Genomic DNA, 24,564 nt, shown 5'->3' on the forward strand with positions numbered 1-24,564 from the left:
ACCAACCTAACTCATAGGGTCGTGAGTTGAAAAAACAACTCTGAAACTATTCCACAAAAGGAAAGATGATTTCTTTCTAAGCAAATTATGACACCGAAAATACTGAAGTTTCTGTGTTTCTGCTTGTCTATGAAATTTGCCTACCTTCCAAGCTGGTCTCCAAGCAACCCACCAAAGAATGAGGCAATCATTCCACCAACTGGAAAGCTGGACACAGACAGGGACCAGAACATGGTGACGAGGCTAGCAGATGCCACAGGCTCTTCCTCAGCCCAAGGGGTTGGTGTTGGGACCCCTAGGAATGGGCTTGCGGGTAGTTCCTCTGTACTGTTGATAGCATAGCTGTTGATAGCTTTTCGGTCATCAAGCGGAACACCCAAAACATGTCTATAATGGGTTATTATTACCTAAGGAGATAAAAAGAAAAATAGCTCCAATATTTCAAACATTCTGTATATTTTTTGTTTGTTTTTCCTTTAAAATATTTGTTAGGTGTTTAAACAGGATTATCTCAATTATGTGTGTTATGCACTTACTAACGCATCTAGTTGTTTCAGTTGACCATATCCTATAAAACAGAGGTCACAAATTCCAGTGCCAACAGGAACCAGACAGGAACAAACAAGTGAAGGAGGCAAGAAGGATCTTGATGACTAGAGGACTGAAATACTGTCTGTAATTTTGAGAATGTAATAGTGAGTTGGCAGAATTTATTTGTCCCATCTGAAGGAGGAAGTTGCAATGTGAGACTAGTGTTGCATGACCTTTAATTTTTTTTTAACATCTTTACTGGAGTATAATTGCTTTACAATGTTGTGTTAGCTTCTGCTGTATAACAAAGTGAATCAGCTATACGTATACATATATCCATGTCTATTTATGACCTTTAATTTTTAACGAGAAGCCAGAAATCTGGATTTTTATGTAAAATTCTTCAAGTTTTAAAGGTTGGCTACTATCCAAATTGAAAATATCCTGCAGGTTGAAAAGATATATTTTCACTCCACTGTTACCCCTGCATAGCAGGATTTTAATTGGCTTCTGTAAATATTTTAACAGAAACATAAAAGTAGGTATAAGAATAAAGATTGGGAAAGATGAGGCCCAAAATAAAGTTGGTATACAAATTTAAACACTAGGTGCTGCATCCTTGCTTTAGGTGAGCTCTAAATTTATTAATAAGCTTCCTAGCAGCCAGTGAAAAGAGAGGAAAACAGTCATATATACTGGTGAATTCTGAAGATCAAAAACAACTCAGTAGTACCTGAGAAGGTATTGAGACCTGAAGGAAGTTTCTTGTATGGGTCCTCACAGAGTTCAGTATGTAACAGAATAAACAATGTTCAAAACTAGATTTCACAGTGCCGTATTTTATAATGTGTTTCAGTAGAGGTAAAGATCAAACAAAAGTATAATCGAGTAAAGGCACATCCTTCAGGCTCTCTTCCTTCTGTGTCATTCCTCTGGATGATTTGGTCACTATTTAGCAGCAATGAGCTGGGAGGACCTCTGACAAGGACCTGGAATGCAGCTGCCCTAGGTTGCCAGTCCTGGGCAAAGTCTTATGTGGTAAAATCAGCCAATGAGGGAGAGAATGATATCCTCTTACAATAAAAGAAGTCTGATCCAGACATTTATCTCATGGAAGGCCACTCTATATGGATAATATACACAGAAGAAAGGCTGAAAGGAAATATCCCAAATGTTCTCAGCAGTTTGCTCTACATGAATAATCATGAATTTTTTTCTTCTAAAACTTTCTGCAACAGCCATGCATAGTTTTCATATTTGTAAAAAAAATGTGACTTTAAAATACCCTAAAACAATTCCAAATGTCATTCTGCTAATAAAAACAAATGGGCCTGAATGACTCTTCTTACGTAATAGTGTTTAAGCAGCTCTTTCCATACAGAAGGAAGGGTTATAGAGAGGGCACTAATCCGGATGCCAGTGGGGGATCTCTGTGTTTAGGTTTGGCTCTAGGACTTGGATTGGAGGAGGGGAAACCTTAGATTAATTTTCCCTCCCAAGACTGAAGAGGATGCTTTAAATAAGGATTTGAAAAGTTCTACCACAAGAAGAGAAAACGTTCTACCAATTCCAAATTTCAAGAATCCTGTTAAATTAGCATGTGTTGTCATCACCCACAGAAAAAATTATATGGCCCCCAGAGTTATTCCCCAAGTCTCTCAGCCTTGGCAAAGGCTGCCACACTCATGATGCTATGTGGTACCTAACCAGAGCACATCTTTTAGTTCAAGGAGCAACGCTTTTCAGCAGATGGACTGTGGCAAGTACACATTTCACACGTTCACACCCTGTAGTCTCTTACATTTTCCTTGGAGTCCAGTGTCGTAAGAGAAGCAGATGAAATGTGATGGATTCATAGAAGGCACCGAACAAATGCTTGTACCATCACCTTATGCCACCCCTTCCCCTAGCTTCTCTTCTCTCTCTCTCTGTGTCTCTTTCTCTCTCTCTTCTTCATTCACTAAACACTTTATTGTTTACATCAATCATTGTGCTTGGCACTGGTGCTAGGAAGAAGAATAAGACATCAATCCCACCCTAAACGACCTGACAGTCTGATTCAGAGCAGAGGGAACGAAGTCCTGGTTTCCCCACTTACAGCCTGTGGGGTCTGAGAAAAATGACATCCTTCTCCTGTCTATTCACTGGAAACCAGAGTAGGGATGCACAAAGTAAATGAGAAAAATGATAGAAATTATTCAATATTTTTAAAAAATACCCATTCACATGGTCAACATGGAGAAAACCCAAACTTTGTTGGCCTTGTTGACTATTATTTAAAGGTTTTGTATTATTTTACTTTGGATCACCTATGGGACACAGGAGTAGGGGGAAGGACTAGAATCTTGTTAGTGTTAGGGCTCCTAAGTGTTTTTTGTTTGCTTGTTTGTCATTTTTTTCTTGTGATGAGAACTCAGGATTCACTGTCTCAAAACCTTTCATATATAACATACAGCAGTGTTAATTATATTTACCATGTTGTACCTAACATCCCTAGTGCTTATTTATCCTATACCTGGAAGTTTGTAACTTTGACCTCCTTCATCCAATTCCATCCCCTCCCCTGCCCACTCCCCACCCCTGCAGGGTTCCAAAATGTTTTAATCTGGACAAGAAATGGGCAAAATAAGGTGGTTGGGCGAGTCAAATGGGGGAGAGCATATGTTAGTGCCTGACGCACAGTGAGTTGGTGCTCAGTACAGGTATGTGCGCTGAAACAACCTTATCCTTCCATTGTTTCCTCTTATTCCCTGGCATTTTCATCTGTGCATCTGGGAGCTCTGAATGTATGCTTCAATCAGCTCTTAAGTCTTTTTAAAAAAATCCTTAGGCACGTGGTATTCTAGCTGGAGTTTTCTGTGAGCTCAGCGAATAGCTGAGTCAGAGATCAAGGATTATTTATTACTCTTTCTTTTTCTGTGAGGGTTTTAAAGTGAGGAGTCAAGGCCAAGTTATCAGCCTTGGAAGCACACATGTGGAACCTGACAGAGAGCAGGATTATCCCGTGTTCCCCGCGTGGACCCACCTTATCTCTCTGGATGTGGAGCAGATACCTTTCTGTCACTGATAGAAATTACCAAAAAGAGAACTTGGGCATATTTCACTTGCCTGTTGAGGTGCATTGATCACGCCAATGTCATATCCAAACTGGAAGGAACCCAGCACGGCAGTGAAGACAGTAAAAACCAAGGTCCTGGTGACCTGTGGGGAATGAAACACAGGGCTGGGAAACACCAGGCAATTCCAGTTACCATCGCCCCATCTCTCTGCAGCTTGGACTTCTGACAGGCTCCACTGGCTGGTTCTTGCCCCTTGATACTCATTCACTGTGTGCCCTATGCTCCTGGCAGGGCTCACTCATATGAGACTGTGGGCACCTTTCATTTCCCCTACACTGCTAAAGCAGCAAACATCTGGGACAGCTTCGTCCAGGGGAGGAACCAGACATCCTTTTCCCTATATATATATATGTGTATATTTTCTTTTAAGCTTCAAAATCAGGACTGTGAACTAGAATTGCTGCTGACTAAAGGACACTGCCAAGATAAAAACAGTTTTTTGTTTGTTGTTGTTTTTTTTTTAAAAAACAATTTTAAAATAAAATTTTAAAAATCATTGAAAAGTCAAATAAGACACCAGTAACAAAGAGATAGGGAGCTCTCCTGGACATTGCCATGATACAGAAACACCTCAGAACTCATCTAAGAGGCATCACAATCCACATCAACATCTAGGTAAAATACTTTTCAGGATCTGCAACTTGTTGAACCTGGAGTTGTGAATTAAGGGATATTATTTTCTCCCGAACTTCATGCAGCTACAAAAAACTGTAGAAAGTGGCAGAGCATCCATCCCTTTCAACTTATAATTACATGTCTAACCATCTTAGAGAACTCATATCATGCATACAGAGTCACGTATAAGGATATTTGATGCATTTTTGTGCATGTTATAGCAAGAATTGTGGAAAGAACCTAAATGTCATTCAACGGAATGGCCAAATAGATTCAAATACATCACGATACAGCAGTTAGAATAATGTGATTGTTATATACTGACTTTTTAAGTGACAAAGGAAATTGTGAAATCGAATTATTTTTTTAAAAAGACTTAAACCTAAGTGTTATTTGATTTGTGTGTGTTTTATGTAACTCATAGAATATTTTCTTGAAAAACAAATACCAAAAGGCTGACCTTTGAGGAGGAATGTGAGATTGGAGAGGTGGGGTAAAAGAGTATTTTTCTTTTATTTATATTATTATACATTTTGTAAGGAAAATATTTCATGTATAATTATGTAATTTGAAATTTTAAAGTAAATGACATAAGATACAGGAGGAACTTTGTTGAATGAATTAATGAGTCATATCAACACAGCGTTTAGTTCCCACTCTGATACCTAGTGGGTATGTGACCCAAGCCACTTTCCCTATATAATCTTCAGTTTTCTCTCAATTGGCAAATAATTGTAAATCCCCCTACTCCAGCATGAAGAATAGCTAATTAACCAGACCTCCTTATTCCCCAATTAAATTTCTGGAGATCAGAAATTTCACAGTGTCATCATCAACAAAGTATTATCACAGTACCACCCTGAGAGCCCTTGAAGTTACTGTCTAATGGTCCTAAAACCAGACTTTACTTGAAGAGCTTATTACATGTGTAGCTTCCTGGGGCTCACCTCGGATCTACTAGTGGATTGGAATCGCTGGGGTGATGATTGGGAATCTGTATGTTCCCTCTCTTTCTACTAATTCAGAATTAATTGCAGGTGGCCCCTATATAGACTTTCCCTCCCAGTAACTTTGTTCCCTGAAAGGCAAGACATCAAAGCTGACCCAAATTACATGCTAATACGGTATATATATATCTCCAAAGAACCATATAAGTATGAAGCATATATATAATATCTTATATATCATATAATTATATAATTCACATTTGTATTTATTAGATATAAGTCATATATACATATATAGTTATTCATTAATAATCAATAGTAAAATAATTATAAATAAAATATATGTAAAAAGTGCACATGTGCGAGTGCTTACACACACAAATACACACACACGGTATGGTTATGGTGTGTGGGATTACCAGAGACTTTGAATTATCCTCTGAAACGGAACTGGAGACATCTAAAACGCAGTGGCTCAGGCAGCCAAAGCTAAGATGAGGTTCCATTCACTTGGTTGGTGATTTCTCCTTAAATCCTTTTTCCCTTTAAGCTGTTTCCAAGGACAGAGAATTTCAACCCATTTACATTAGTAATGAGGGGACCAAGAAGCACCTTAAGCAGGCTTTAACCCCCTTCTTGATAATCTCCATTACTGCAGTCTGGACAATCTGATGTTAGGTGCAATGCAAACAGAGCTTCAATGCCTAATACTGATTATTTTGCCTACTGCATGCCATTCATGGCTGTATGTGTATTATGTCAGTTACCTGTAATCGTTTTCTCTTGTTGCTATTACAAATAACCAAACAAAGCAGTGGCTTAAATAACACAAATTTATGATTTTACAGTGTTTGTAGATCAGAAGTCTGACACTAGTCTCATCAGACTAAAATCAAAGTGTTGGCAAGCTGTGTTCCTTTCTGGAGGATGTAGGGGAAAATTTGGGTTGATGATAGAATTTAGTTCCTTGTGGTTGAAGGACCAGGGTCCGTGCTAGCTGTAAAGCAAGGGCCATTCCCAGCTTTACAGCATTCCTTGATTAGTCATGCCCTTCCTCCATCTTCACAGCCGGAATCTCTCTATCTCAAGGGCCATAACGGTAATGGCGTTTGTAAAGCCCTTTTTACTATGTGAGGTAACATATTCACAGGTTCTGGGGACAAGGTTGTAGACATCTTTTTTATTTTTTTTTTTAATTTATTTATTTTGGCTGCGCTGGGTCTTAGTCGTGGCACCCAGGATCTTTGTTGTGGCATGCGGGATCTTTTGGTTGCAGCATGCATGCAGGATCTTGTTCCCTGACCAGGGATCAAACCCCGGCCCCCTGCATTGGGAGCACAGAGTCTTACCCACTGGACCACCAGGGAAGTCCCATGGACATCTTTTAAGGACCATTATTCTGCCAACCACACTCCTCATGACAGTACCATTAGTATCCCTATTTTATAGATAACTAGACTAGTTAAAGTCTTACAGCCAGTAACTTGTATTGATAGAATAATGATTTGGATCCAGAACTTATGCTTTTAATTACTTGGTTATTTTGCATTTCTCATTGATCAGAAACAAACATTCACAAGCCAAACAGGTCTGAAACTCTAGGATCCTAATCTTTCTAAATTGAAAAAAAAAACAACTAAGAGTGCACATATTTATAGGATTTGCCAATTGTGATGCTGAAGCAAATCACCAAACAATGACCAGTTCCACGTGCATTTTCCATTTTCCCACCACTCACCACACAAATCCCCTCCTTCCTCACACACCCATAAAAAGCTTTTGTGAGGGCTTCCCTGGTGGCGCAGTGGTTGAGAGTCCGCCTGCCGATGCAGGGGACACGGGTTCGTGCCCCGGTCCGGGAAGATCCCACAGGCCGCGGAGCGGCTGGGCCCGTGAGCCATGGCCGCTGAGCCTGCGTGTCCGGAGCCTGTGCTCCGCAACGGGAGAGGCCACAACAGTGAGAGGCCCGCGTACCGCAAAAAATAAAATAAAATAAAATAAAAAACTTTTGTGAGGGCTACGACATACTTGCCCAGTTTCATCCCTGCATCTCCTTTTCGTCCGTGGCAGAGTCTCCCAGCACTTGGTGTCTTAGTGACTGCCCCTCCCACTCCATCCCTGGGCTTCTGCTCTCTGCTGGCCCTCTCTTCCTGTCCCCACCAGACAAGCATATAGTTCCTTTCTTCTTATTTTGAGTCCAACTGGTGAGCAATGGTGAGCAGCGGTGTCACAGAAGTGGAAGTTGGGGCTGAAGGTGGTGGCTGCAGCAGATCCGGTCCCCTCTAATCTCCATCAGCCTTCCTCTTCCACTCCAAATGACAGTCTCAACAGTGTTAGCTGTTCCTTCATTGCTTTGACAAAAATGTAAGTTAATTTTCAAACATAGATCTCTGGAACTCCTGTCCCATTACCTTCCAATTAACTTGTTCTAAGTCATTGCTATAGAAATATTGGAGCTGCCCCTAAGATCACTTTCTCACATTATAGGGATAACAAAAAAGCCACTGTGAAGGAGATAAGAGAGGTTTTAAACATTTAGAAATCTTAGGGTGCTCTTAAAGTCTTGGTCCTCTGGTCTCCCCGGCTTCGTTTTCCAGCGTTGGCTCTGGTACTGCCACCCATGGCCTGAAGTTCCCCACTTTAACTCCTTGAGATAGAAATTTCACCCAGTTGCTCAGATAAGGAGCAATCTCATTTATTTTAATCGGGCCACTTGAATTCCCAACCAAAGTGATCATACCAAGTATCAAAGTCTCTGGAACTGTTTGATTGCATTTTCTTTTTTGTTTTTGTTTTGTACCTCTTATTTTCAGGTTTGATTTCCTTCCCTGAACTCCATTTTGAACTGGCTCTTCGCTTCCCATCATTTCTTTTTCCATTGTGAAATAAAAAGAGATAACATTTGTAGTTAACCTTCTTTGTGGTTAGACTTGGTCAAAGAAAGTTTTGTTTATGAGAGGGAAAATTTCTGAAAACTACTAAACAACTAAGTTTGAATTGGCCCATTAACCTCCATTCATTCAATCTAATATCCAAAAGGTTGACTCAAGGATAGGTACATAGGAGCTAGTGAAAACAGTGAGAACTTAGAGAGGAACTTACTCTTGTCCAGGCTCTGTGTTCTAAATGGTTTGCCTGCTCTCTCGACAACCTTGTAGGTGGAAATTATTATACCATTTTACGTATGGGAAAAGGTAATGATATGGAAAGGGTAATGAACTCATCTAAAGGCCATATATCCACCAAGTGGCAGCTTTCAACTTCTTCATAGGCAACAAGGTATTAAGCATGCACTTTTAGAAAGACTGTCTTCATTTGGAGCTTAATAATTTTAAGTTAAAGAAACTATGTTCTATATCCAATTAAAAATATGCGCTGGATAAATGTAGAAGAGTAGAATGGGCAAGTGGCTGAACCTTAACATAAAACAAATGTGGGGCTTCCCTGGTGGCGCAGTGGTTGAGAGTCTGCCTGCCGATGCAGGGGACATGGGTTCTTGCCCTGGTCCGGGAGGATCCCACACGCCGCGGAGCGGCTAGGCCCTTGAGCCGTGGCCGCTGAGCCTGCGCATCCGGAGCCTGTGCTCCGCAACGGGAGAGGCCACAACAGTGAGAGGCCCGCGTACCGCAAAAAAAAAACCAAACAAACAACAAAAAAACCCAAATGTGGTGTTTATTTTGTGGCTTAGAAATCAGATGGAGTCTATTAGGAAAAACAAGTAGGCTTGGGAGTCAGAAAACCTGGAAGAGTCCCAGCTAGGCCCTTAACATCCCCAAATCTCAGTTTCTTTACCCCGCAAATGGGTATAATAATAGTTAATGCATAGATTTGTTACAAAGGCTGAATAAGATACATACTGTGGTCTTCCTATAAATAGTGAAAGGGCTAAAAACCAACTGATCTTTAATCACATCATTATCATCTCATTTATCACTCTTGCCAAACAACCACCTGTCAAATTTTTAGAAATCACCAATAATCTTCACAACACTACTGCAAAGTACATGAAATTATCCCCATTTTACAGGTGAGGAAACCAGGGCTCAGAGATGAAGTGGTATGCCCAACACACATAGCTGATGAATAACAGATACTCTAGTATTGGAAACCAGAGCTCATCTTAAACTCCCACTGCTAAACAAAAAGGCAGATTTTCAGCATCTATTGATTGACTAGGTAGGGAGCAGAGCTTGTACTCTTTCCTCTACAAAATACTATGTACACCAACCCAAAGGCGATCTTGCACCCAACTTTGGAAAAGTCCAGGAGCTTCTCAAGCCATAGAATTTTCAAGCTGAAAGGGACCTTTGAGAGCAATGGATTCTAGGCTAATCTCCTCCTCTTTCAGTTGAAGAATCTGAGTCCAAGTCTTTTGAATTACACAGTGCATTACTGGGTATATCCAGAGTGAGAACCCAGGTCTCCTAACCCTCAGTCTCATGCTTAGTTCACTTCTTTCAAAGTCTGGGTGGTTTTACGAAGCTATAACATTGTGCTTTACATCAGTTCTCATTCTTTCTGGGTTCCCTTTTTAGGCAATTCCTTAATTCTCAAGAGAAGTACTACAACACAATTTCTAAAGGCCCCTGAGGGAATTTAAGGATAGTTCTATATGAAACTTGATCATAGGCTATGTGCCAGGCAGTGTGGTTAAGCACCTTTCTTTTTGCAATATCTACCAAACGTCACTTGTTTGAACACTACCTTCATAATTTTTGCCAAATCTACATACCATCCGTATAGTTATTAACTTAATATTTGTCTTTATACTATTTTTAAAGTTTTAACTACTTTAGCTGTATCCTGGGCTCTTATAGGAAATCATGAAATCCTAGTTATTCCTTAAATACACATTATATAAATACATAACTATTGATATTAAAATGTTTGTCATCTGAGTTTCTATAATATTATCTCATTTAATTACACCCCTACAGCAGAGAACTATTATAATCCCTGTATATCCCATACTATATCCTTATGTTATATCCCAATGTGTTCTTAATCTGTTGCAGTCGAGAAAAGCACTCGAGAAAATCATACAGACTACTCAGAAAACAGAGAAAATATCCTTAAAATCTCAATTAGTGGATAGGCCAGTTAAATAACTTAACCCCAGTATCACAGCAGGTAAGTAGTATCAGCACACTCCAAATCCAGGTCCCTGACTGCAAAGCCTGTGCTCCTAGCCTTGTCACTTACTGACATGAAAGATGGCTCAGCAGAGTAAGTTACACCAGATACTTGTGTCACTTCACTCCTAAATACTTCAGCATGTACTCACTAAGAACATAGACATTCTCCTACATAATTACAATACCATTATCACATCCAAGAACGTAAGAGTTATAAAACATTATCTAATACACCATTTTCAAAATTTCTCACTATCCCCATATTGTCCCTTAGAGCTGTTTTCTTCTTCCTTCCACCATCTAAGATCACTTGTTGCATTTGGTCATCAGTTCTTCTTAGTCTCCTTTAATCTAAAACAGGCCTTCTACCCTTTGTTTTTTGAATATTGATATTTTTGAAGATTTCAGATCAGTTTCACGATTAGTTAGATTTGGGTGAATATGCCTTTTTTTGCACATTCCTTCCATAATATGGTTATGTAGTACCACTCGAGAAAACATTACACAGGCTAGTCAGAAAAGAGAGCAAATATCCTTAAAGTCCCAATTACTGAATAAAAAATATGATTTTTTTAGCAGCCAAACTATCAATCGGCCAAGAGAAGTAGCTTTGATCTGTGACAGCTACACCCAACATCCCCCAAATCCTCAACATGCTCACTGACTTCAACAGATTTCCCTATTCACGTCCGCAAATGGACATAATACGACTGTACCTTATCTTCTGTCATTTTGTGGGTTGGAGTCCTCCTCTTAATTCCCGGTCCTGTAGTGAGTGTGGCAGATACCGTGGCCAGTCCCTGACTGTCCTCCTCCAGCTTCCTGAGACTAGTTATACATTAGAGTAGGAGGAGCAAAGCAAAGAAGGCATGAGGCCAAGTCTAATCCTGGGCAGAGGGCGAATATTGATGGGAATCCAATCAATAAATGCTTTTTGCCTCTGTGACTTGTGGCTTCAATGCCTTTGTTCCACCAGGAAAGAAAATGGGAGCAGGTCCCTTAGGCGTAAGTTAGAAACCAGAGGCGGTCATGTTTTAAGGCACGTTCTAAATGGGGCAGTAACCAGGGGCAGGTGAAAAAGGAAATCTTTGGGGTCTTTTGTGGAAAATGAGAGAAGCTGGGCTGCCATGCTATGCTGTGGGGAAAAGAAAGACAGGTGCGTGGGAGGCACATGCACTGCCCTGCAGAGAAACAGTTCTGTGGTGCTTTGCGCTTCAGAGCTGGACTGTGTGGCCAGAGGTCACTGTAGGCTTGAGTGGTTACCTGAATGCGTTTGGAGAGTCAGGAACTTGGGTTTGAATGTCACCATTTTACTGGTGTTGTGACCTTAAACAAGTGGCTCATTGTGACTTTTCTGTGCCTTAGTTTTTTCACCTGATAGAATGAAAATAACAGAATATACACTTTGTTTATTGCTTGGGTTAAATGTGGTAATATATGAAAGTGTTTAGCATGGTGAATAATAGGTGCTCAGCAAATGTTGGTTGCTCTTGTTTTTGCTGTTATAGGTACTGGTTCGGTGTATGTCAAGAGGCACCTGAAGGAGGCAGTAGTGGAGCTCTCAAATAAATCTCCCAGGGCTTGGGCTTGTGCCCGTCTGCACATCCTCTACCATGTCCAGTCTCGGGGGGGTGAGGGGGCAGGTGACATCAAAATCGGTTGAGCTTGAACTGTGCCTGGCAAACCGTGTTACTGGTTCCACTGAGGCTCAGCTGGAACCAGTGTCCAGCAGGGAAGATGTAACGAACAGCCCCATAAATGAGGGGTGCTATGAGGAAACAGAATGAGGAGATAAAGGAGGCTGAGATTTCACTTGTCTTTGATTTCCCCACTCTTTTCATTTGTATCACTTCTGCAAGGTAATGCAAGTGAGTATCATTCAATTCAAATCACAAACTTCTATTGAGCCCAGCACAGTCCCAGGCTCTGAGATGCATGATATAAATATGACACTTTGGAGCTCATAATGCATAAGGAGAGAGAAAAGTAACCATAAACAGCAGTCCAGTAATTTCTGAGTGGAAAGGCATGAATGAATATTACTAACAAAGACAGTTAATCTTTATTGAGTTCTTGTTTAGTGCCAGGTGCTGCCCTCAGCGCTTTACATGGATTAACCCATTGAATCATAACATAAGGCACTCTCCCTTGCAGAGTCAAGCTTTGGGGAGCAGTTTTGAAATCAGAATTTAAAGACCCCGGGTAGCCGCGCTGCCGTTAGTGCACGGCCGGCTCCTGGCTTTCTGCTCCAGTTTCAGCTGGTGATGTGCACGACCAATTGTCTGAGCGTATTTAATCGGGAGACGATTCCTTAGCAATCATTTTCCAGTGACAGGAAACTCTGCCAGAAAGTCTTTGTGCGGCTGTCAAAAATGATAGTTCCCTCTGTTTACCAACCTTTGTTTTTTGAATCTTCCTTTTAAGAGATGGCCTCGAATGCTGCGTGGGGCCGTGGAGCCTTTAACTTCTCCTGCCGGGTTGGAGCTGCGCGCACAGCGCGCAAGGGAGCTGTTTTCTTCATTGGAAACACGCCCTGCCACTCGCTTAACCGGGACGCTGGACCTTAAGCCACCTAGACCAGTTTCCTCTGGTTTAGCCCAGACCTCTCCTGTTCTCTTACTCAGAAATAAGTAATCTCCGCACCTTTTAGGGATGGCTGAAACTTTATCTCCGGCTGTAGGGTGGAGGAATTGTTAACAGTGATTGCATTGGGATTTAGCCTCCGGAGAACTGATAATGCATTTCGACCTCTCAGGAGAGTTTGCCTTAGCGCCCACCCGAGGAGCTGCGGGTCCGATTGCATGAAGGCGTCTTCGTGTTTCCCTGGCTGTGGGATAAAGTCAGGCTTTTCTCGCTTTGTTGTCCGGATGGGGGCCCCTCCGTGAGGTGCGCCAGTGTCCAGAATCACCAGGAGATCCCCTCTGGGCTGTGTGAAACAGCTCTGTGTGGTTTTTTTTTAGGGTTCACTTTGTAAACCCTTCAAGTCACATTCTGATTACTTCTTTTTTCATTTAAAAAAATTTTTTAACATCTTTATTGGAGTATAATTGCTTTACAATGGTGTGTTAGTTTCTGCTGTATAACAAAGTGAATCAGCTATACATGTACATATATCCCCATATCACCTCCTTCTTGCGTCTCCCTCCCATCCTCCCTATCCCACCCCTCTAGGTGGTCACAGAGCACTGAGCTGATCTCCCTGTGCTATGCGGCTGCTTCCCACTAGCTATCTGTTTTACATTTGGTAGTGTATATATGTCCATGCCACTCTCTCACTTCGTCCCAGCTTACCCTTCCCCCTTCGTGTCTCAAGGCCATTCTCTATGTCTGCGTCTTTATAAAGTCCACTGATTTAAATATAAATCTCCTCCAAAACCCTCAGAGAAATATTCAGCATAATGTTTAACCAAATGTCTGGGTACTGTGGCCCCAAATTGACACATCAGATTAATCATCACAGCATGCTACCTTTGAGGTTGGTATTTTTCACTCAGTATAATTCCTTCCAGATGCATCTAAGTTGCACATATCAGTTGTTTGCTTTTATTGCTTAGTATTGGTCCATGGAATGGATGTACCACAACCTGTTTAATCATTAACCTTTGAAGGACATCTCGGTCCTCTCCAGTTTTGGGTTATTACAAATAAAACTGCCATAAATATTCATGTAAATAAAGAAAACCCTTTTTGTGTGGCCATTAAGTCTTCTTTTTCTGGAATAAATGTCCATGAGTGCAGTTGTTGGGTCAGATGGTATTTGCACATTTCGTTTTTAAGAAACCGCCATTTTACCTTCTTACCAGGGATGTATGAGTGATTTAGTTTCTCTGCACCCTCATCATTTGATGTTGTCATTATTTTTTACTTTAGCCATCCTGAAAGGTGTAGTGATATCTTACTGTGGCTTTATTTTACATTTCTTTAATGGTTAATGACGTCGGGCATATAATTTAATTATCTGACATCTGTATATCCTTTTTGGTGAAATGTCTCTTCATATCTTTTGCTCATCTTCTAATTGAATGATTGTTTTGTTTCCCTTCATGGCAGAACTCTTCTGAAAAATTGTCTACACTCACTTCACTACTCACCATCCTTTTCTCCTCAATCTAACTTAAGTGGGTTTTTGTCCCTCACCGTGCCTCTGAAGTAGCTTTTTATGGGTTTCCCCCAAATCTGCGTCTCCCTAAGGCTAAAGGACAATTCTGTATCCATTGGAGTACTATCCTTTTTCTTAAAACTTTTTCTTCTCTTGTTCTCATGACAATATGATCACTTGAATTCAACGGCCACTGCCTCTTATTATCTTACTCCCTCTTTATTCCTAGACTTCTAAATGGTATTGTTGTCCAGGGCTCAGTCCTTGGCCTGTTCTTCTTTTTATCTACATCCATTCTGTAGATGAACTCATCAGATATAATGGCCTTAAGAACCATCCCTGTGCAATAGAACGTTTTGTGATGATAAAAATATCCGACATCTGTGCTGTTCAATATAGTTGCCACTAGCCACATGTGGCTATTTCAACTTAAGTTAATTAAAAATTTAAATTTCAGCTACTCAGTCCTACTGAAACCGAGCAGGACCCTGCGAGGCCTTCCCGGGAACAGACTCCCCTCCTAACCACAACACACCCCGTGTCCTCTCCCTCTTGTTTGTAAAAAAGCTTTAGCCTCCCTGAGTTCCAAAGAGCGAATTTAATCAGTGAAGTGAGACAATGCAGAAACAAAGGAAAAGAGTCAAGCAAGAGAAGATCATCATAGTTTAGCCATAAAACAAAGTCAAGGACCTTTAGTTCCTCCTCGGGGGTTATAGGTAATATCCTGAGCTATACCCTTGAGCTGACTTGCAGATACTAAAACCCCCACCAGGTGGAAGAAGTTACCCTTTACCGCATGCTGACCGCAAGCACATAGATCCCAGACTAGCTGGAACCAGAAGGTTGATGATGTTGATTCCCGAAATACCACCCGGTTACTGCACTACCAACCAACAGAAGAATGTCCACAAGCCGATCAGGCACCTTTCGACCCTCTTCCTCACCTTGCCTTTAAAAACCCTTCCTCAAAAGGTTTCAGGGTGGTTTGGGTCTTTTGAGCGTGAAGGTTATCTTCAATTTTTAGACAAACAACAAGCAAGGCAAGAGGCAACTTCACAAATGAACTAGGAGTTAGAAAAATAATTAACCATCAAGTTCCTACCACCTCTTTCTAAACTATCGAACACCTACCATGGTTCAGAATTTCACACATTGTCACTTCATCCCTATAGCACCATTTAAATAGAATATTCTCATTTACCTGTGAGAAGACTGAGCCCCAGAGCATTGAAGGATCTATCCCAAGTTTCCATGGCTAATCAGTGGAAAAGCTGTGATTACTCACTCAGCCTTTCAACAGATGTTTGGAGATTATCTTTTATGTGCCGGAACTGGAGACAACAGTGAACCCATCAGATAAGATTCCTGTCTTCCAAGAATTTACATGTTATAGGGATTGGGATCCAAGTTTTAGAGCCTACCTTGAGAGTGCTCAAACTTTCCCAAATGACAACCTATTAGGTTCCATATAAACCCAGATTTTTAGCTTCAGTTCTTTCTGCTATAGCCCACCATCGTTGTTACTGTTCTGCAAGACATTTTTGAAGCTTGTCATCATGTGATCTACTCCACAGTGAACGCTGGCTCTCTTTACATTCATATGCTGTATGGCCCAACTTATTCAACAATTAATAACTGGATTCTTGACCACTAAGGGTAAGAGTGAACAGTTGTTTAAACTACAAAAGCATTGTCATGTTTTCCACCCAGTCTAGAGACCCTCACGCCTACTCACTCCTTCTTTCAGTTCTACCTACAATCCAAATAGAAAGTCATCTGTCGTATGGAGAATACCCATTTAATAAGAATCCCTATGATAGCTCTCCTTGTGAAAAGATAAAATGAGGACTTTACTGAATGTATTGAGAATAAGGATTTGAGATTATTTAATTTTAGAAGACCCTAAACAATTTAAGTAAATAGTTTGGAGACAATTTAGTGGCCACGAAACGTTTCAAATTCAAGCCTTAATTAAACTTTGTGTCCCTAAGCAATGTGAGACAGTAGGGCCGATAATATTAGACCCTTATTTCTTAGAGTAGGTTTTAGGAATAAATAATCCAATGAGCACTGAAGTCTGAGCTTTGATGTAATAGACTTGAGGGAGGGGTTTGATTAAGTGTAGATATTTCTCTGACAGACAGTAATGTGAGTGTGGGTTGGGTGGGCCAATGAGTGAAAAAGGAAAGATGGAGGACGCTAAAAGGAACGGAGTCCAGGTCTCCAGGAAGGCCTGCTGAGGCTGGCATATGGTTCCTGATCCTGCTCTGGGACCCATACTGACCTCTTGGGCTTCCCCTGGAAGTGAGCCTTGGCAGAGGTCCAGCGAGGTCAAGTCTTTGTCCAAGGTCAGTGATGGTCTCTATCTTCAGCCATATCCATGGCTAGGGGAGCCTGCTAGGATCTTAAGGAGAGTGTCCTGTGCTGGCACTAAGAGGGAAGGACATGGGGCAGGTTGTTTGTGCCAGTTCTGCCTGTGACAGCCAATAAATTGCCCTATTTCCTTTATTCCTTTCCTTTTCTTTCTTTTAAACTTGCCTGTTAATGCGTCAATTCAATGAATCTATAGGTGGATAAGAAGGGATTAGTAGATTCTTCTGGCTAGCTCCGTGGTCACCTGGAGACACTCAGGCAATCTTAGGTGATAAACCCAAATGTACACAGAGGCCTGTGGGACCTCTTAACCCCCTCCCAAAGGCAAACCTATAGCCCCAGGTGCAGGGAAGAGGAAGTAGCTCTGGTCAGTGGGGCTGTGACTGTCTACTTCTTGGACAGATACACTGACCTTAACAGCCTTTCAATACCCACATTGGGAGTCTCAGGTACCAGATGAAAAGCTACCCAATAGCTGTACAAGTCTAGGCACTGTCCTCACTTTTCCTTTGTCTCTTTTTCTCCTTTCAAAAATATTTACTTCATTTTAATAACAAATTAAACATAAATACATGAGACCACTGTCCTTGAGAAAATTTTGTAGAATACAGATAAAGCTGAAATAACCCTCTACCACCACCTTCAACCAAGATAGCTCCTCAGAGATGTCTCTGTTTTCAGTTTGGTAGGTGTCTTTCCAATCCACCATCCCCTTTGAATCTTCTACTCTTAATTGTTTCTGTCACTTTGTCTCCTCTCCAAATTTGTCCTCTCTGCCATTTTAGGATGAAGTTTTAATTTAACTACTACTCCTCAGGAAGCTTCCTCTTGGACTTCCCTGGTGACGCAGAGGTTAAGAATCCACCTGCCAATGCAGGGGACATGGGTTTGATCCCTGGTCTTGGAAGATCCCACATGCCACGGAGCAACTAAGCCCGTGCCCCACAATTACTGAGGCTGCGAGCCACAACTACTGAAGCCCGCACATCTAGAGCCCATGCTCTGCAACAAGAGAAGCCACCACATTGAGGAGCCCCTGCACTGCAACGAAGAGTAGCCCCCGCTTGCCGCAACTAGAGAAAGCCCGCGTGCACAGCAACGAAGACCCAACACAGCCAAAAATAAATAAAATAAATAAATAAATAAACTTATTAAAAAGAAAAGAAAAAAAAAGCTTCCTCTTAATTTGCCCTCCTTGGTATGGCACAGAAGCCATAGACAAGTGATGCACAGTTCCTCAGGTGTCTGGATATCCTTTTCCAGCACCCCAGGCCTATGCTTGTCTGAGAGAGAACATGAGAAGAAGAGCAGCTGTGTCACCACTTCTGCTAGACCAGATGATACCTGGCTGACCCCTTTAGCCTGGTGGCCATCACTTTAGAAAGGATGAAAAACTTTCCCTCCCTGGAATGGTTTTATATCTTTTCGGAACCCAAGGAACCTTGTAAAATGAATTCATGCCACCCTCTCACAAGGGTTTGGAGCACTGGACTGGGGTCAAAAGATGTTTTCTGGGTTCTCCCTCTCCAGAACGTTTGGCCTTTTGACTATGGGTAAGTCTTGCTTAACTTCTCTGGACTTCATCTGTAGAACAAACTGGATAATCTCTGTCTCTTCACGTGTAAGACGGAGATTGTATTGGATTCATGGGATTATTGCGGGGGTTAAATAAGCTAGTACGGATACAGTGCTTAGAAGAAAGCCCAGCACATAGTAAACCCTCAGTAGATGTCAGCTGTCATTATTTTTCTGCTGTCATTTTCCATGATTCGTTCTTAATTTAACACCCTCTCCAAAAGTTAGTATAGGGTCCTGTGACTCCCAGGGTTGACTAGCTATGTGAGCTCTGCTCCTTTTTTTTAGCCTGGAGTTTGTGTTATTTGGCTCATTAAAAGAACAAGGGGCCACCTACTGAGTGGCCACTTCCCTGGATTTGTGCCATTCACGTAAGGAAGGTTTGACAATTTGTGACAAATTCCTTTGACAGATGTGCATCTATGGTAATTTATCAGTGGGCTCTGCCCCAAATTAATTAATCATTGGGCAATTCAGTCTAAATTGGATGGTGCTACCGCCTGCAGAAAATTTTTGTTTGCCATTCTTGAGTCATCTCAGTTTAAAATAAGTCAATTAAAATTCTCTGTTCCTAACCATTTTTCAATCAAGTGTGCCTAGACGGCCACAGTACTCTGCAGGGCATCTTTCTGCTCATGAGCTTGTGTCTCTTTAATGTCTGTGGGTTAATCATTTTCCGACAGTGTGCTATTTTCTACCACTGCCTTCAGTAGCTTTTGCTGCTAGCTTGCGGGGTACTAAGGGAGGCTTACGCGGTTGACATAAAAAAGTGGGAGTGAAGATCATGAGGTCATCACTGAGGTACAACAAACAATGTTGCTCGGTGTTATTGACCAATAGGTCACCAATAAAAGAAGCAGCGTCAGGGAGAAATGGTTCTCGTGACAGCTGTTTACCAGACATAGAGGAGTTCCAGGAATGTACTGTAGCAAGCAGATGGTGCAACTCGGTGATGGGTGAGTTGTTGACCAGGTACTTTTTTTGTCTTGTAGATCTTTAAGAGACATAATCAGCTTCAGTTTATTAGCCCCATTCTCCTCGGAAAATCCCCAGTGCTTACCGACACCCAGTGTGGGCTCTGGCATCTGTTCAGAGACTTGGAGAGTCAGTGGCAAGACTGGTAAAGATAAACCCAAACAGAACTTCTCGCTCCCTTACAACTTGACATCATCTTCCCTCTTTGAACAGGGCGACTGGGTTTGGGGAAGCACTTTGTGGTGGTTGGTGGGGAGAGGAAGTTGTTTTCATTTTTCATCAGTGAGTCAAATGAGTACATCAAAAATGGAAGCTCAGTGCCTTGGTGCCTCCATGCAGTAGAAAAGACGGCGTCCACTGTCCTAGAAGCAATCCTCTGAGCCTCTAGGGATGTCCAAGGCAGCTGCAGAATGGAGCCCTCCTTTGTGGTGGCCACAGTCTCCCCTCACAACTGGAGTCTACCCCACGTTTGCGTCCTGCCTTTCTTCTCACTTCTGTTCGCTCCTTTTTCTTCTCTCTTCCCAAAGGCTCCTCAGGTGGCCTATGCTGAGCTGAAGGGGGAAATTTCTTTGTTCTGCTACAGCAAGAGCACAGGGTCTCTCACCCTGACCCAGCTGTCAGATTCCAAGCAAGCCTTACGGTGTGCTGTTGCCTTTGTTTTGCCACCGATGGGAGCAAGAAGAAAAGGGTCAGGGATGTGGCTTGGTGGGGAGGAAAGAGTGCTGTCCTAGGAGGCTTCTTGTTCCACTGCTGATGCAGCCCTCCAGCCCACCTTGAGCCACTCAGGGACTTGGAGCCGTGGTCTCTGAAGAGTTAGGCTCTAAGTTCCCTGAAATTTTGTCCTTCCAAGACATGTAAGATCACAGCAAGGATAGGGATAGGTTTCTTGCTGATGGCTTCATAATGAAGGGCAAAGAGATGGTCGAGTGTTCCCATAGCTAAGTGTCCTGAGTGAGAAACTCTAGTTCATTTCCGGTGGTTATAGCACTGGCTAGGAGGCGGCCCCAACACTAGAATGTCCGTGATCCTTTTGTCCTTATCAGTAGCACCTGACCTGACTCATCCATTGTCCTTACAGATTTCTCGCCGGTGAGAATTCCCTTAGCATTTTAATCCATTAATTTGCTGCTGCAGAGCCAGCTCTGCCTAGGAGAAAACCGCTCCAGATGCCAAGGCACTGAAAGATTGCTGTCTGAAAAGTTCACTGAGTAATGAAATAAAAAAGCATCTCAAACACCAGACGCACAAGGTAATGCTTTTTCCGACTGTCATTGTTAACTTCCACAAAGATTGTAGCAGAGTGCTGTTGGGAAAGTGGAAGGGAGAACTAGATCGGGGGAGAAACCGTGAGTTTGCTGCAGAAGTCACTGCTTGATTAGTAAGATCAAATCTGAGTGTAAAGACAGACTTCCTTATAAAGTATCTTTCATTAAGGTAGCGTTATTCACTTTTTTTTAACCATCGAAACTTAAGGAATGAAGCAGGCATATAACACGGGGCTATAAACCCAAGAGCATGGAAATGTGCATTAAACAACGGAATGTCAAAAAAAGGTAATTTGGTTTTTTAGAAAAGGAAAAAAGGGGGAAAATATGATTTTGGGTATTGAGAGTGGCAAAGGCGCCTTATTCCTTCCCTCTTTAGATAAACCAATATGCATATTTAAAAAGTAAAAATGGTATTCTTTTTTATGTAGTGATTCCTCTAACATTTCTCTTGAATTTTATGGGCATTATAACAACAATTATGCACAAAGTTTACAAAGAGCTTTTTTATTGGTGATCTGATCTGATCAACGTAACACAAATGTGAGTAGGGCAGGAACGGCCTCGTGATCTGCATTTTAGAAATAAGAAAACAGAGGCTCAGAGACGTCTGTCTGTTTGCTTAGGGTCTCACACATCGTGTTCTGACTTTAGATTCTGTTCTTCCATGTATTTTACAAATAAAGTCCCAGTTCTTAGCTTTCCCTTTTTCCCGTTGTTTTCTCATGTCCTTTTAGTGAAGGCCAAGGAAAACCTTCTCCCAGGGTGATCACCGACATTGAATCACAGTCGTGACTCTGATGTCTCAGGAACCAAATGCTCTTGGATGAGATGCTACTCAAGTGTTCTCTGTTTTTAAAGAGGACGGGTGCTCTTTGCAGGGTCATTGTTGATGGAGTGGTTTGGTCGAAAGAGCACCAGACTGGTCACCAAAAGAGCCAGCTTCTTGTTTAGGTTCCACCACTGCCCACCCTAAGATCTGGAGCAAGTTATTTCTTCTCTTTGCAGCTCAGGGTCCCCATTCACAAAATGAGGGGGTTAAACAGAATGAGCTCTAAATTAAAATTAGGGAAAAATTTTAAATATGTTGGAAAAAATTTAAATGCATGATGAAACAAATAATTAGAACATATAAAAAGTAGGCAAGACCAATGAAACAAACCAAGAGACCAAGAAATTAAGAGTAATGAGGGAATATAAATGTAGATTAAAGTATAAAATGTAAATAAAAAGAGGACAAAGGGTAAAAGCAAATAACATACAAAGGTAAATGGAGATATTTAAGCATAAGAATATTCAAAGGAGAAAAGCAAAATAAGAAGGATTTAAAGTCACAAAGAAGTAGAAATCAGTACAGCTGCTGAATAAAAGGGAGAGGTTGGACTTCCCTGGTGGCTCAGTGGTTGAGAATCCGCCTGCCAGTGCAGGGGACACGGGTTCGATCCCTGGCCTGCGGAGCAGCCAAGCCTGTGCACCACAACTACTGAGCCTGCACTCTAGAGCCTGCTGCCACAACTACTGAGCCCACGCACTGCAACTACTAAAGCCTGCATGCTCTAGGGCCCGCGTGCCACAACCACTGAAGCCCTCGCGCCTAGAGCCCATGCTCCTCAACAAGAGAAGCCACCGCAATGAAAAGCCTGCACACCGGAACGAAGAGTAGCCCCGGCTCGCTGCAACTAGAGAAAGCCCGTGCGCAGCAACAAAGACCCAACACAGCCAAATAAAATAAAGATAACAGGGAGAGGTTAAATAGAACGTAAATAGCTTTGCTGTACACCTGAAACTAACACAACACTGTAAATCAGCTATACTCCAATAAAAAGTTTTAAAAAAGGAAATAGCTAAGTAAAAGAAATTAGAAGTTGAGTATAAAAAGACAAATGTTAGGCCCGTGAGCCACGGCCGCTGAGCCTGCATGTCCGGAGCCTGTGCTCCACAACGGGAGAGGCCACAACGGTGAGAGGCCCGCGTACTGCAAAAAAAAAAAAAGACAAGTATTAAAGTAGCAATAGAAATTTATTATCTCAACCTAAATCTAAGAGACAATAAAAAAGATGGTAAAAGTCAATGGAGGTTTGAAATTTTGAGATAGAAAGAGGGTCAGCATGAAAAAAGAAAAGCAGTTCAAAGCCATATAAGAACAGCAAAGTATGCAAATAGGCAAAAATAACAGCAATAGAATGTACTTTTAAAAGGGTATATTTTAAAAGTAAAAGGTGTTATTAACTTCAAGAAAACAAGAAGAAAATGACCCGAGTAGGAGAGCAGGTAGGCGTCCTGTGTCTTCGGCAAGGCCCTCTGAGCTGAGGCCATGGGCTGCAATGTTGCGTCACCAAGTAGGAGGCTCAGGCCCCCGTGGGTAGCAAAGCTCCCGGCTGTGAGGAAGAGCGTGCACCAGTGACGAAGGGAAGTAGCACGGTAGATGAGGAGTGAGGTCGGTGGCCCAGATAGCTTGTTCCATTTGGCTGGTCACAGCAGCACCTGGGCAAGACTTCTGCAATCCCTACTTGGGACAAAAGATGGTACCCAAGACGCTTGCACAACATGAAACAAGGTGGTTGTTTGCACGCACTTTTGGTGTCTAGACATACTGGAAACATGCAGAATTGTTCAAAGGGGAAGAAAGGAAAACTCCAGAAGTATAGTGTCTCTCAAAGTGTGGGATGGGGGGTGGTTCAAGACCACGGGCATCCAAATTACAGACTGCTGCTCAGAGCAGGGTTGGGGTGTTCCAGAATGTCTGCCTGAGTAACCAGCATGTGGGTGATTCCTATGACCAGGAGAGTTTGGGCGAGTAGGGCCCGGGCCAGCTTCATGCTTCAGAGCTGGGCTTCAGTGAAGAAATCTGGGGACTTAGTCCTACAGACAGCAACTAAAAGAATGCTGGGAATTACATGCACGAAATGATCCATTCTCACGGGTTTCACCACAAACACACAGGAATCACTGCGTTCTTAACTGACGGCGTGATTCATTCATCAAACATTGCCCACGTTGGCCAGGTAGCTGTCTGCATCAGGAATTTGAAAGCCCTGGGGCCTATGTTAGAGGACTGGCACAGGGGTGTAAAGACTATGCGCCACACTCATGTACTCAGGTGATTGTTTTTCCTGCTCCACCAGCACTTTCTCTAGTCATGCTGAGCTACTCGCCATTTCCAGGCCCACATGCTCTTCATTCCTCTGCGCCTTTGTTTGAGCCGCTCCCTCTTGTTGGAATGCCTCCCTCCCTTTTTCCTGTCCCATAACCTGGTAAAGGCCACCTGCTCCTGGAAGCCCTCCATAACCATTCTAGGCAGAGGGTCCCTTCTCTTCAGTCCCATAGTAGTCCCTGCCTTCCTCTGTCAAATGCTGGGCTCTGCTTCTTTCGCTATTGTCTCTGGGCCTGTTTGTATTCCTCCCCTGCCTTCCCCACCTGCCCCGGAGCCAAAGGAGACTGCAGCACCTTAGGGGCAGGGATCATTTCTTCGTCAGCTGTTTCTGCCTTAGCGTCCAGTGGTGAGGCCTGCTATGTATTAAGCAGCTGGTAAATAAATGGTTGCTTTGCTTTTCTCTACACAGGTGGGTTTGTGTTGGTGGCTTGTCAAAAGTCAGATCATGGCTGTCTCAAACACTTTAAAAAATAAGATGGCATATAAACAGGCAAAAAATAAAAATACTATGATGAATTTTTTTGAGCTCTCTGATAGTTGAAGGTGATAAGGCAGCTTTATTAAGATGAACTGAACCAATGACCGTTAATACATACACATTAAACATTGCCATAAAACACAACCAATATACAAATGAAGATTCTTAGGGAAAATGATTATAGTTACGTTTTCCAACTTATGGGCCAGGGACCTCAGCAGGGCTTGGGGTTGTGGATCTATAACAAAGAGTCCAGTATCCAAGCATATACCAAGCATTGTTTGTAGACTAAATGACT

At 42.2% G+C, this 24,564-nt stretch overlaps 1 protein-coding gene across 3 annotated transcripts in view; it reads right to left on the reverse strand.

The window, feature by feature from the left end:
• SLC2A2 (solute carrier family 2 member 2) overlaps positions 1 to 12,831 on the reverse strand; it is a 33,453-nt gene extending 20,622 nt beyond the window's left edge. The window contains exons 1-3 of one of the 3 annotated variants that reach the window (XM_024734086.1): positions 12,745 to 12,831; positions 3,640 to 3,732; positions 145 to 407 (exon numbers count right to left, since the gene is read on the reverse strand). In XM_024734086.1, coding sequence (XP_024589854.1) covers positions 145 to 233 — 89 coding nt within the window. In that variant the 5' untranslated portion in view covers positions 234 to 407; positions 3,640 to 3,732; positions 12,745 to 12,831. Of the gene's footprint in view, positions 1 to 144; positions 408 to 3,639; positions 3,733 to 11,063; positions 11,134 to 12,744 lie in introns of those variants that run through there. The other 2 variants (XM_024734084.1, XM_024734087.1) reach the window with 2 other exon arrangements.
• Positions 12,832 to 24,564: the final 11,733 nt, after the last annotated feature.

Source organism: Neophocaena asiaeorientalis, unplaced genomic scaffold (assembly GCF_003031525.2).
Source record: "Neophocaena asiaeorientalis asiaeorientalis breed wild unplaced genomic scaffold, Neophocaena_asiaeorientalis_V1.1 scaffold280, whole genome shotgun sequence".
In the NCBI taxonomy this organism is placed as follows: domain Eukaryota; kingdom Metazoa; phylum Chordata; class Mammalia; order Artiodactyla; family Phocoenidae; genus Neophocaena; species Neophocaena asiaeorientalis.